Genomic DNA, 14,364 nt, shown 5'->3' with positions numbered 1-14,364 from the left:
AAAAAAAATAGGGGGAAATTGACAATTAAAAGAAAAGATATAACATATTTAAAATAAAAAAAAGTATTTTAGTTTGTATAAAAAAAAATTATTTATATATATATATATATTCTTTTTTATATTTAAATATAAAATGATATAATTACAATGTCTTGTTATCTTTATTGCTAATTTTTTTATGTATTACATTTATAAAATATGTTTTTAATTTCTCTAAAAAATTTCAAATATGATTCTAATTTTTTAATTTATTTTTGTCCTTCTAATTTGGAGATGCATTACTTTTGATTCTTAAAATTATTTATATAATAATTTATAATAAATAATGGTATAAAAGTAAATTGAATAAAAAAATATAGTATATCTGTTTTAGATTGTTACCTTTGTTATTCCTTTAATGCAATAAAGCATCTTATTTTCTATTAAAACTTTAATGCATTATTTATTCTATGAACTACTTGGAAATTTTTAATTAGGTCTCTAAACTAAAAATAATTGTAATTGAGTCATTTAACTTTTCATTTTTTTTTTTGTAATTTAGTCCTTAAGACTAGATACATGTTTACATTTTGCAAAATGTAACATTTTTTTTAATATCTCTGTATTTGTAAAGTCATATCAGATTATTATTGCATCATCATACATGTTTAGCGAATTTTATTCTACCTATAAAAATTTTCATAATCTATTTAATCATAACAATTCTAGAATAATAAAGAATTTTAACCAATGAACTTCAAAATATAATACACATGAATAATAACTTAATTTTGGTTGTGTTTAAAGGGACAAACACGAATAAATGAATTATTTTTTAACTTAAACTAGTATTTTAGTGTAGATTTCTCTTTAACTTAAAATTAGTGTTTTAGATTTGAGAATGTATAAGTTATATATTTATTATATATAACTAATTTATATATATATATATATATATATATATATATAATTTGAAAAAGTAGATATTTTTAGATATATAAATTATATTTTATCATAATATTATTTTATTTATTAATATTTTATTTTAAAAATATTAAAATTTAATTTATAAATAATTATTATTAATACAAATTAAATTAGATATGAAATTAAACTTTTTAAAAAAATCTTCTTGTAAAAAAAATTCTTACAGTAAAATAGGATTTGCGTTTTATATATTAGAGTTCATCAAGCGAATAAATTAGCATTATATCTACAATAATAATAGTTAGAATGATACATTTTAACATAAATATCTTTTTGATATCAATAGATTGATAAACAAAACATACCCAAAAAAATCAAGTCAAACCCCATCTGAATATCTGTCCAAGCATGAATTTTATGTGAAACCCTCCATTCTATGAGAAACTACATGTAAAAGGCAGTACGTTTACCAAAATCCGTGTACGATGAAAACATACACTCAATCGAACATTTCCATGAATTATAATAGTAAAACTATATATCACTTGTATGTTTACAAGAAAAATTATTTTATTTCATAGTAACAAAATTCATAAAATTTATACAAATTGATTTTTACATACAACTTAGTTAAAAGACTTGTTTTTATCACTAAACATTTTTATTACTATTCTAGTCAAAGAAGGGGGGGAAAATTAATTAAGTTAAGGCATGTTTCTTGTTTTTGAATTAATTCGAAAGTGTATCTTTAAAATAAGAATTTGATGAAGCTACAAGCATTACATATATAGTAAAGTGATGGTGGCAGTGGCAGTTGGTGAGGCTGAGGCATGTTGAGTCCACGAAAAAGTACTAATATATATACATATATATAGGTTGAGGTTGGTATGAGTTAGAATCAGTTATTATTATGGGTTTGGGTTTGGTTAATCCTAGCAGCAGCAGCAACGGAAGCGGACACGCCTCCGGGATGAGTGGTGAGATTCGGATCATTTCTCATTTCCGCACCCGTCACTCCTTCAGCGTCTCTCCGTGTCGCTGCTCTATCCGCCGGTAACTTCGAAGTCGCACCCTGCAATGCAAGTTCCAACAACACTCTCTTAATTTCTCTCTAAACTCTAAATTTATTATATATAATCTCTTTAATTCGCTTCCAATTCCCTACCGCCAGAATATCTCCCAGTTTCGTCTTCTCCTCCTCCTTCGTCGCTCGAGCATTCAGTGTCGCCGCTGATTGTGCCGCCGCCGCCACGCCTCCGGGGACGATGTTCGTGCGTCCGGTGGCTCTCACTTCGGCCGCTTGAATCGCCGCCGCGTCGCTCCACTCCACCGCCTTCTTTCCCGCCGTCAACACCGTCGCCTCCAGCGCTTCGCCTATGGTGATCCCGCCGCCGCCTCCGCCTCCCGCGCCCTTGTCTTGGACGAGAGATGGTGGCGTCATCGTATTCAGTGCAGCCTTTTGGCTAAATTGCTCCACCGCCTGTCGGTAATTCGCTTCGTATTATATATTCATATATATTTGCTAGGTTAAACCAGTTTTCAATAACAAATCTATAGAGACTGAGTAATAATTTCATGTTCAACACAAATAATTACTATTAAATTCAAATATATCGAATCCGTTCGAACAGAATCTCAATCTTATCACAATCACAAATAATCTTTAACCACACTTTACTTATATCAGACAGAATCAGATTAATCTAAATCTAAGTTTTCGAACAGAACACCGATTAAAATCAAAAGACTAAGTAACAATTTAATAATTATATATAGGAAAAAGATATATGGATACATATTATATAATTCTTCAGCCTTTAATATAAATATACCTCAACTAATTGATTAACTTTCTTCTCCTTTTCCTTTTCGTCTGGTCTGTGAACAACCTACGAAACCGATTAACCAAATGAGAATCAAAAAGAAAACGCCAATCCCAAAAAAAAAGGGTGAAAAAGCTTATATATGTATAGAGAACCTGTCCACCAACGGACTCCTGCACCGAAACATTATCGGTCTCAGTGGCACTCACGCCACCGTCGGCGGCGGCGGGCTTTTGGGTCTCCGCCTTCTGCACGGTGGCAGCGTCGACGGGCGCCACTTTGTTGTTTGTGAGAGTCCCCTGCTTGTTGAGCACGTGGTGGTCCTCCTTCTGAGACTGTTGCTGACTCATCTTCTTCCAACGATTCTTCTGTTTTTTGTTTATGTGATGTGCAAAGTTTAAAGATACATTCGTGCGTGCATGGGGGCATGGAGTTAGTGCATGGGGTCGACACGTGGCAGAGTTAGAGAGAAACATGGCGAGCTTGAGAGCAACACTTGGCGTGAAACTAGCTGCGACTCCGCCATTAATTGGTTTTTGACGTTTCTTTGAGAAACCCAAGACAAATGTCCTTTACAGCGTCTCCGCGATGACCGAGTCTATTCATATATCTGCCTTTTTTATTTATTATTATTAATAGTAAAGAGCTAAAGCCTCTGAATTAAAAAAGAAAAATTAACGAAATATAATTTAATGGGTGATTGTGGATTTGTGGGTAGCTGTTTACGGCACATGATGAGTAGCTCACATTATTTCTATGCAAAGAAATTATATATTCTCAAGCTAGTCATAATAGTTGACTAATATCATGGTTATTAGGTGGCTTTGGATTATTGGTTGGAGGAATATTAGCAACATTCTATTTTAATATTTTTTTAATTATTAACTTAAATTTATTAAAACTATAAAAAAAGAAATTTAGGTTTTATATGTTTTTTTTTATTTAGTAATATGACTAATATTAACAAAAGTGTTAAGGAAAGTGTGACTAATATTTTTTTATTAATCATTTATTTATTATGATAGTACAATTCTTTTTCATCGTATTTAACGTAATTATATATTTAAAATTCAAATTTGAGACATTAAAAAAATTAAAATGCCCTTTTTTTAAGGAGTCAATCTTGAGATATCTAACTTAGTTGATTTATTTATGGGTTAAGTAGTTTTCAAAATTTATTAGATTGTATAATTTATTTATTTTTTCCATTAAATTTCAATACAATCGGAAGATACGAGTTTTTTTTTTTTTTTAAGTACGTTATCATCGTTTATAAAATGAAGACTTTAAAGAAAGAGACAAAATTTATGTTTTTATAACTTTTACGTCTTCCAAGCAACTGGTCTTCATTTATTTTTATGGTGAAGGAGGGCTAAGCCCAACCCCTACAAACTAAATAATCAACACTACGGGGGCATTAGATAACCCCATAACATCTTTAGTTAAATACACATTTAACACAATCTCTAGGAGGTGTATCAAGTAAATGTAAACTAAAATATCACAAATGAACCAAATTTGCAACTACATTATCCTCTAAAGACATGGGAAATTCTAACTTTGATTTTTTTTTTTTTTTATAGCTGATTTAAAAAAGCATAGTTTTAAAAACCGGACCGGTCATCGAACCGGTTAAAGTACTGGGTCAGTGGGTCAAAGGTTGAACCGGTGGGTCACTAGTTGAACCGCATGACTCGATTTTTATTTATTTTTATTAAAAAAATATTCATATTAAATATATTTTATACTTATAAATTTTAATAAATTTATATCTTATTTTAAATTTCAATTTTTCTATTTTATTTAAAATAATTTTTATTTTTATTTTGTAAAAAATATATAAAAAATTACATATTAAACTGTATATTAATACAAATTAAAAATATAAATAATATGTACATATATAATATGCTTGCAATTGATATCACAAAATAATATATGTAATATTTACATATATATTATATTATTAAATATATAATATAAAATTAATAATATACTATAAAAGTTATTTAAGTTGTATATTATATAAACAAATACATTAGAACAAGTAGTTATTGTTATATTTAATAAGAATCTTTGTTTTTCTATTAAAAGATTCAATTTTCATTATTATTTTTGTGGTTTATGGTCCCTTAAAAAATAAAAAAAAATAAAAAATAAAAAAAGTGGTTGAACCGGTTTGACCCACCGGTTCACCGGTTGAACCGGAAAATTAACCGGTTCAATCTAGTTTGAAACGGGTTGACTGCATAACCGATCCAACTTAAGGTTCGGACCGGCTGGACCACCGGTTCCCGGTCCAACCGGTCCGACCGGCCGGTTCGGTCCGGTTTTTTAAACACTGTAAAAAAGTGTTCTGCACTAAGCATTTTGATACGAATTTATTACAAAAAATTGTCCGTATTATAGTGGATGAAATAAGAACTTACTTCCCTACAAAAAAATTCGTTTTTGTTATAGTCTCCCAGTGAAATTTAGACATTTTATGTCTTTATATTTTATTTAATAAAAATATTTAAAAATTATTAATATTTATTAAATTAATTAATATTGTAATTGATCTTTAAATATTAAAATCTCAAATTTAAATTTTGAATTTGATAAAAATAATTAATTTTAATATTATAATTTATTATTTAAAATTTTAAAGATAAAATCATTTAAAACATGGAGATAGGAAGAGGTGTTTTACTATAGGGATTGGTAGATGACCATCACGTATTCACGTTAAGAACTATCCACGTGATACTGTAGTTCACTCCTCACCCTACAGAAAAGATTGCTTGTCGCACGGAGAAGATGGAGCTGAAAAAGTATTCATATTTTTATAGGTATATATTTCCTTAATTTTTCAGATATAAAAAAATTAGAGTTATCCACCCCTTGATGACATTGCTGAAGCAGCTAAATGGGTTCATGAAGCTTGTTGTATTAAAAGTCACTCACCCAATAGAGATTGAGAGAAAAATATATTTTGTATCACCCAAATTGAGGATACCACAAAATAAAGAATAACTAAAAAAAACTGAAATATAAACCTTTCAATCAAAAAACAAAAACAAACTTAATATTTAACATGCTGTGCGAGGGTGGAAACCGAAGATATAGAACACAATTCTTTGTTCACACAATACTCAATTTTTATTATATTTTCTTAAAGGTCTTAGCCATTTGTTATTTGGAACATAATTTCCTAAATATCAAATTTCTTTGATAGCACGAATAGAAAATGCAGATCGGATGTTCGTTATTCTTTCCACCATAGCAATATTCAAGGTTGTAATATAAGGTTAACTGTACCACTTGTAAACGGGGAATAAAAAAAAAACAGTTATAATAATGTATCCCTTTACTTGTAGATGTAAATGAAAATTTGGTCTGATTTTGATATGATAATTGTTACGCATATCAATACCACCTCCACGTTTGCACCGTCAACTAGTGGTCAAAATTTATTTAGGATCATTATTTGTAACATGTTTCTATCTTGCTCTAGGTCAAATTTGATCATGATAATCGTTACCGATATCATTTCTGTCAAACCCTTAAATCATTTCACTTCTACCGGTTAAAATTTTTAAAAAAAATTTGAGAGGAGTTAAAATTTAAAATTAAATCTGATTTTTCACGCATTCTATACATAAAAAAATGATACAACTAATGTCAAATTATTTAATTTATAAACCTTGTGGAATTTGATTATGATAAATAAATAAATAACTACGAAATTGACAAAGTTAAAGATAAAATAAAAAAATAACTTGTTATCTAATTTTATGTAGACTCATTCGGGCCCAATTGAAATGATGCAATTTGTTCTCCCCTCAGCTTCACTGAAACTGCTTGCAAACATAAAATTTAAACAGATCCTCCTGCTCCCGCATTCCAATTTCTAACCCTCGTACCAACATTCCTCTTCTTTTCCAATGGCTCCGAGACGACGCTCTATCAAGGTCGTTTCACTTTCCCTTTTTCTCACTTTCACTTTCTTCTCCACTCTCCACTCCCCACTCCCCACTCCTTCAACTCAATCCTTCTGTGTTGTGTCTTTCTCGTTAACAGAAAGGCGAAACGCGAATGGACGCAGCCCTCGACGCCATGGAGCCCTTCGGCTTCTCTCGCAACCTCATCCAAAGCACCGTTCACACCCTCCTCAAAGTTCCTTCCTTTCAACCTAAATCATCTAATTTTGTTTCATTCCGTTCGATCCTAACGCTACCATACTATTTAATGTTTACTTGTTCAGGTTTATGGGGGCAGCACCGAAGGCTGGGTCTTCATCGAAGACTCTGGTTACGCTCTCCTTATCGACACGCTTCTTGAGAAACAAGCCAATTCTTCACCCCGGGTAACCTACTGTTGTTGTTCCTTATCCTCCAAGTAACTGCCGCAAACAAAGACGCACATAAATCATTTTTGCCATTTTTATGCATTTTCATTTGCTTCTGTTCTTATCTCGTTTTATATTGCTTCAATTGTTTATGGTTTATCTGGATGTGTTTTATGCTTTTTTTTTGGACTTGCTTGCTGTGATAAACTGAGTTAGACTTTGTCCAGCGGACCTCACGAAAATTTAACCACACTCTGCCTCTTGGAAATTAAAATGTTTATTTATTCTCTATCTAGAAACAATTGAGGTCCGCTAAAAAATGGGACAACAGAAGTACAATTGTTCTGTGTTTGATTTAGCAAAATATCATATAACAAGATAGACACGACAAAAGAACTAATTTTTGTCACTCAATAAATCACAGAACAACATTTTGACCAAGTACAAGATACTCAAAAGTAAGAAAAAAAACCCTTCTCATTGCGCACCACCGATGACTACTAAGGGTGTGTTTGTGTACACACTCAATTTCCTTTGAACGTCAACCTATCAAACTTTTTCAGTCACTTTTTGTTTCTAGGAATGTCTGCAATGAAGGTTTAAGTGTGTGTTTGTTTTATTGTTAAAATTTGACGAACGTACGTTGAACGGAAAAGATATAAATAGTTACTTTGTATTTTAGTGCTTTGGAAAGTTTGTTTTTATGTTTTCGTTAGAAAGACGGTTTTCCAAACACGCTTTAAATGATAAAACAAACACACCCTGAGTCCCCATTACTAGTGTCGTCACCGCAACCTTCATTATTGATGTCGTCGTTTTTGAAACTACCATCATTACTATCATCATCATTGTTGTTAACATCACCACTATCACCCGCTATTACCACAATTGTAATGTCATCTTATTAAAATAAGGAAACTGCTAATTAATATTAAGAAGAAAACTAGTATAAATTTTATATTATTTTGTTGGCCTTTTGGCCATGATAAATAAAAAATAAATAAAAATTACTGAAATAAATTTTAAAAAAAAAACTATTTACCAAAATAAATTATTTTGGACACGTCGGAGAGAGATAAATCAGAAGAAAATGTCAATACCGATGGCGAATGCAATGTGCAATAGAAGACGTCAATAGCATTAACGTCATTCATGCAAAAAAAATTTAAACATAAAACGTCAATAACTTGGACGTTTTGCATACATCTCTCTCACATTCCGCAATATCTGTTCTCTCTGCATGTGTTGTGCGGTGTCTCTGCATGTGCTCCGTGTTGTGATGTTGTTTGCATTTGGTTTCATGTTTTATGTTTAAAAATTTTTGCATGAATGACGTTAATGCTATTGGTGTCTTTTATTGTACATCGAATTCGCCATTAGTGTTGACGTTTTCTTCTGATCTATCTCTCTCCGACATGTCTAAAATAATTTATTTTGGTAAATTGTTTTTTTTAATTTATTTCAGTAATTTTTATTTATTTTTTATTTGTCATGGCCAAAAGGCCTATTTTGTTTGTGTCATTTGTTGTTAGTAACTTGAGCATTTACATTCCTTGTTTTGTACTTGGTGTTATCATACACACCTTTGAGCATATCCAACACCCAGTTTCAGTCATTAGTTCATTTAATCCACAGTTGAATGGTATGTAATACGTCGGGGCTTTCACAGGAGAGTTACATTTTTATTTTTGCCTTTTGTAAGCTTCATTAGTTCTTAGCGTATGATGTTTCTTGATATTTTTCTGTTTTAAAGTTCCTTTTTGCTTCTTTTCATTGAACTAACCTACCAATTGGGGGTTTCAGACTGAAGTTTACTTAGCTGAAAGAGAATAGAAACAGATAGCAGATCATGTTTTCCCAAATTCAATCTTTTTGGATGATGTTATGGGTAGCAATGAATTGGTTTTTATATATGTCCTTCACCAACATAGTGTGGTGTAGTTGGTAGATAATTATGCCTTTTATGCATGTGGTTAAGAGTTGGATCCTCGCGTATATATGGAATAACATCTATAGGGAGAGTTTAGCCCAATATTATCAAATAAAGGTATTACATGCCATTTTTTAACCCTTTTGCCATTTGCTACCCGTTATTTTCCATTATGTGGCACCGTCTGCCATATTCGCCATAGCACCTGCCATATCTGCCATGACTTTGTGGCACTCATGGCTGAACTTCTCATCTTTTCTTTTCTTCTCTTGTCTTCCCTCTTGTGAAACTCCTAAGTTGCGACCAAATAACTCCGGCGAGCCTTCTCAGGCCACCATCCTCATTGGTAACCTGAACCATGGTTTGCCTGAGCTCCGGAAATATTTTCAGGAAACAAATCCGGTGACCCACAGTAGTTTTTTTTCTTCATGTTTGTTTTTTCTTATTCCTTCAATTTCTTTCTTTATCTCTGTTTGCTTTTAATCTTTTCTTCATTTCTTCAAATGCTCCTCATCACTTTTTCTCTCTTATTCTCTGTGCGACTGTTCTTGTTCTTCATCTATTCAATGTTTTTGTGCTCTTTTTTTACAAAATTTTGGAATTTTGTTCTCTGGTTTCTAGAATTTTATAATCATGTTCTCGGTTATGTTGTTCTCTTCCTTCTTTATTAAACCTATAATGTTGTCCCCAACTCTTCTTCACTTATAGCACAATATTAAGCAATAAGCACCCAACATTAAAGTCATGCATCCTAAAAATATTTTTAATTTTTAAATTTTTTTGTTTTTAATTTATATATATATATATTATATATTATTTTTCTCCACCACGCCATCCACCATATGTTCATGACAAAATTTTGCTCACCACCACCGTTATCTGTTATTGATAATCTTGGTTTATCCCCTTAAATAAATAAAATTACCTCAAGATTAGTTTTTTACTCATGGCTAGGGATACTCCAGTTTCACCTAAAACAATATGAGTTAATTACCTATACACTGTCAGTGTAAAGTTTTTTTACACTGGCAACCAATTATATCTTTTAATTGTGTCATGTCACTGTTAAAAGTAAATATATTTACAGTGACATGACACAATTAAGAGATATAATTGGTTGCCAGTGTAAAAAAAACTTTATAGTGGTAGTGAATAGGTGATTAACTCAAACAATATATATGTTCTTCACTTTTTCATTGTTTCGGCTTTGATTGGGTCATGTCTTCCTAAATTCCATATTGTTTCAATTTCAAGATGATGTTATCGGCAGCAATGAGCTGCTGTGTCTCCAAAAGCATATTACCTTATGGAATTAAGACCTGAGACTCAAATTATTTATTCATAGTTCTTTAAATTTGCCTATTATGTAATTCAACTTCCCCTGTTGGAGCAAATTTTGTTCTACATACACGTTTGCAAAGGCCATAGATTATAATTTCTTATTGTATGTATTAATTGAGAACTGAGAAGTAATGTTTTACGAGTTCTCAGTGTATTAAATATTTGAATATTGTACTTTTATTGATTTGTTAAATACATTATCAAAGTTTTTTACACTCTAACTAATGACCTTAAGATACTCGTTAATATAATAGGATTCTATATTGAAATTCCTCCGTGGTTCCTTCTTTATAATTCTAATGCTACTTGTAAATTAGAATATTTCCTTGTTTAAAAGTTCAATATCCCCCAAAAATGGTTGATCATGGGCTATAATTTTGAGAGATTCATATAATATTTTTATAATGATTGAGAGACATTTAATTTTCCCGAGTAATCCAATGAAAACTTTTGGGAAGCATGGCCTGCAGTTCTATGAAAATCCACTGGTGGATCTTTGTTCTTATGGCTTATATATTCTTGTAAATTTTGTATTAACAATGGCTAGTTCTGTGGTCTTGTATTGTTCTGTGTGAAGGATAATATGATAGAGGCTAATCCAGGAGATGGTCCCGATGAGGTAACACCTGCCCGATGCTCAGAAAGTGCCCTTATGCCTTGCTTTAAAACACAAATTTCTGATGATACACCATTAACTAATCAGGCCATGGACACTGCATCGGCAGCCAGTGAAAGTGATTATGAACTTTCCAGCAACGGTGTGTATACTGTATCAGCAGCAACAAGTGAACTTGGTACTGAACTCCCCAGCAAGGGTGTGGAAACTGTATCAGCAACAAGTGAACTTGGTAGTCTACTTCCCCTCAAGTCTGTAGACATTTCATCAGTAACCAGTGACCTTGGTAGTTAACCTTTTATCAAGGCTGCCATCAAAGAAGAAAAAGAATATGGTTATCAACTTCTATTTTCCTTATTATGTTTTTAATCCCTAAACGTTTGTCATTTTTTTTTTATTTCCTGAACTTTTGTCATTTTTTTTTAGTTTTTGATCAAATTTTATTTAGTTTTAGTCTCTAAAACTTTTCTTCATGAATAAAAAAATATGACGAAAGGATCAAATGGAAAGAAAAATTTAAGGACAAGTTAAAATTAGTAAATGTTTAGAGTCTAAAATTAATATTAAAAAAATGGTTTAGAGATTAAAAACAAATATTGACAAAAGATCATCTACTTAAAAATATATATAATCCTTCTCTAAGTTCGGTCAGAAGCAAAGGTTCAGAACATAATTAAACGTAATTGTGATTAATTATCTTGTGTATTGCTGTCTTGCAGAGTGTCATTCAGCAGGAAATTTGTCTTTGGTCGAAAACCATGGATCAAAGTCCCAACAACTAGTGACGAAGCGTAGTCACCGTAAGCGTAAACCCTGCTATGGCTGGATTAGTGATGACGACGAAGAGCTAATAGTTTTACCTCTCGCTCCGCTGTCAATTGCATTTACACCTTAAAGAAAAAGGGGTAAATTAGTGTAAAATCAGGATCGGGTGTTACATATAGGTAGTAGAAGAGGACTACCCTCTTCTAAAATGAAGAATATAATTTTAGTCGTTGATATTAAAGTAATTATGTTCATCTAAAACAGCACAGGGTATTGCGTATATGTTGAAGAAGAGTTGACCTGACAGGGGATGAGCTAGTCCACATTGGTAGTTTTATTTTTGGGTGAATACTAAATACATTATACAAGTTATATGATATAAGATTCACATACTTGAGTTGACAATATTACAAAAAAAAGATCACTTTATTTAATTAAATGATTACTGTTCAAATTTTGACTCTAGGTGTCTATCAAATTTTATAGAGATTAGTTTATATGTTTAACAGGAATATTCTTTAACAATAAAAAAAATGATATAAAATTTGTTTTAATGCGATTAGTAACTTTAATTGATCTGGTTTTAATTACCATGAAGATTACATATGGATTAAAGTACATTGTCATGAAGATTACATATTTATTAATGTGATATTCGGTTAAAAATTAAAATATCATTTTATTCTTAATTTATTTAGTCTTAATTTAAAAATTTTCTCTATTTCACTATGAAAATATTGAGAATGTCAATTAAACTTTGGGTAAAAGATACATTTTTATTACATATTTGTGGGTTGTTTTTTCTTAATAAAAACATGTCTAGTGTTTAATTTTTTTTAAACCATTTTATTTTCTCAACTATCAAAGAAGATGTGTATTTTTATTACAAAGTAACATTATAAATTATTAACTATTAAAAAAGTATTTATGTTTTGTATGATAACATGTATTGCGATGATAATGATACTCATTTTGGTACTTTTTTAATTAAAATATATTTTTGGTCTTTTATTACATTATTAAAAATTATTTTAGTCCTTTAACTTTATTATGTACCAATTATTTTTTTAGGATAATCGATTATTTTATAAGTCACTTTTGAAATAATTAATTATTTAACTAGATAATTGATTATTACTATAACAATTTTCAAATTACTAGAAAATAGAATAATTAATTGATTATTAGAGATAATAAATTATTTTGAATATAAGCTTTACACTTTGATTTTTCATATTAGATCTTTTTTAAATCAATTTTAAACCTTACATAAAACATCAACCATTAATATAAATGAAGAATCATAAACTAATAATGATTTAGCACTTAACCAAGTACAAAATAAAACATACACAAAGTAAAACATACAACAAATTACAACTTGCACTTTTATTTCTCAAAAGGTTACTTATAATACATTTGTAATCATCAAAACAAATAAGATCTTCATTTTAAACTTGATCAAGAGATTGTTGTGCATATGTGGTTGACTTGGTTTGTTGTGTGATAAGTATGTTATGATGATGATGTGGATTTTAGTTGGATTGTTGAGTTAAACCTAAGACATGATGATACAATTTATTGTTTATAGTTTATGTTGCATATGTTAACTCTTTAAGCTTTAGCTTACCCTTGCTTGTTTTCATGTAATTAGATTGAGATGATCATACCTAGCATGAGATCAAAGTAGAAATATATATAAGGAGGTGTGTAGAGAAGACCATTTGACAAATAGTGGCATTTAATGTTATTTTTGCACTACTTTTGTGTAGCCTTTGTATAGATGTTGCTTGACTAACAACATAGGTTGTATATTAGACATTTACTGGATTATTATATTTATAATATTTTATATTTGTATAGTTGTTTTACATTTATATGCATGTTATATGGTATATATCTAGGTATTTGCAAATATATAACCCAAAATGAATAGTTGTTTTTAACTGCTAGTTATTGAGTTGACAGTGTAAGGATCATGACAGATCATTACATTTTACATTGTTCATAATTAGAATTAGAGATTAAAAAAAAAAAAATTACACTAATCTCCCTTAGTGTCTTTTCAAATGACACATTCCTCTCCTCTAATTTTTAGCAAGCACTAATCTCTCTTATTTATTTATTTAAGTGACACATACAATCTTTTGTATAAGATAACATCATTTGTACATTATTTAAGAGAAAACAAATTATTAATGCAAGTGACAACATTTAAATGAGATTTAATCTCTTACTCAATTTTAACTCACAAAACATGTTATAAATATCATGCATATTGTAATTTAAAAAATATATTAACTCCAAGAAAAAATTTCAAAGAACAAATATAAAAATTATTATTTTCAAAATTGAATAATAATAAAAATTTTCAAAAAGAAAATAAAGTATCGTACACAATCGAAAAAATAGATACACGTATGATTGATAGACTATGAATTGACTTTATTTTATTTCTCTCTCACTTTAATTAATGTTATTATTCTTAGAAAGATAAATGATTTTTAATAATTAAAGAAGAGATATTATTGTAAGAAAGATATTAGTCATTTAATTAAACCTGAAAGAGGTGATTACAATTAAAAAAAAAGTTTGTGAAATTGAGAGAAATTTATGGTATAAGGGACATAATTTATTATTGAAAGAGAGAATT

The 14,364-nt window shown here is 30.0% G+C and overlaps 2 protein-coding genes across 4 annotated transcripts; one reads left to right on the top strand and one right to left on the bottom strand.

The window, feature by feature from the left end:
- Positions 1-1,601: 1,601 nt before the first annotated feature.
- On the bottom strand, positions 1,602-3,220 carry LOC109795489 (Seed maturation protein). Its single transcript, XM_020355013.3, has 4 exons — positions 2,885-3,220; positions 2,739-2,795; positions 2,072-2,386; positions 1,602-1,978 (listed from the first exon to the last, which is right to left on the bottom strand). The coding sequence occupies exons 1-4, from the start codon at positions 3,203-3,205 to the stop codon at positions 1,805-1,807; spliced, it is 867 nt and encodes a 288-aa protein (XP_020210602.2). The 5' UTR covers positions 3,206-3,220; the 3' UTR covers positions 1,602-1,804.
- Positions 3,221-6,519: 3,299 nt separating this feature from the next.
- LOC109794678 (uncharacterized) lies at positions 6,520-12,150 on the top strand. 3 transcript variants are annotated; one of them, XM_083059791.1, is made up of 6 exons: positions 6,521-6,682; positions 6,792-6,887; positions 6,976-7,077; positions 10,908-10,949; positions 11,034-11,178; positions 11,666-12,150. In XM_083059791.1, exons 1-6 carry the CDS (start codon positions 6,656-6,658, stop codon positions 11,839-11,841), a joined length of 588 nt encoding a protein of 195 aa, XP_082915917.1. In that variant the 5' UTR covers positions 6,521-6,655; the 3' UTR covers positions 11,842-12,150. The 3 variants fall into 3 exon arrangements, with proteins under 3 accessions (XP_082915918.1, XP_082915917.1, XP_082915916.1); XM_083059792.1 differs by having other exon boundaries at positions 6,520-6,682; positions 10,908-11,280; positions 11,666-11,804; XM_083059790.1 differs by having other exon boundaries at positions 10,908-11,178.
- The last annotated feature ends 2,214 nt before the right edge of the window (positions 12,151-14,364 follow it).

This window comes from Cajanus cajan, chromosome 7 (genome assembly GCF_000230855.2).
Source record: "Cajanus cajan strain Asha chromosome 7, NIPB_CcT2T_4, whole genome shotgun sequence".
NCBI classification, from domain to species: domain Eukaryota; kingdom Viridiplantae; phylum Streptophyta; class Magnoliopsida; order Fabales; family Fabaceae; genus Cajanus; species Cajanus cajan.
Note: the sequence above shows the minus strand (reverse complement) of the source record. Positions and strands in the feature narration are given on the sequence as shown.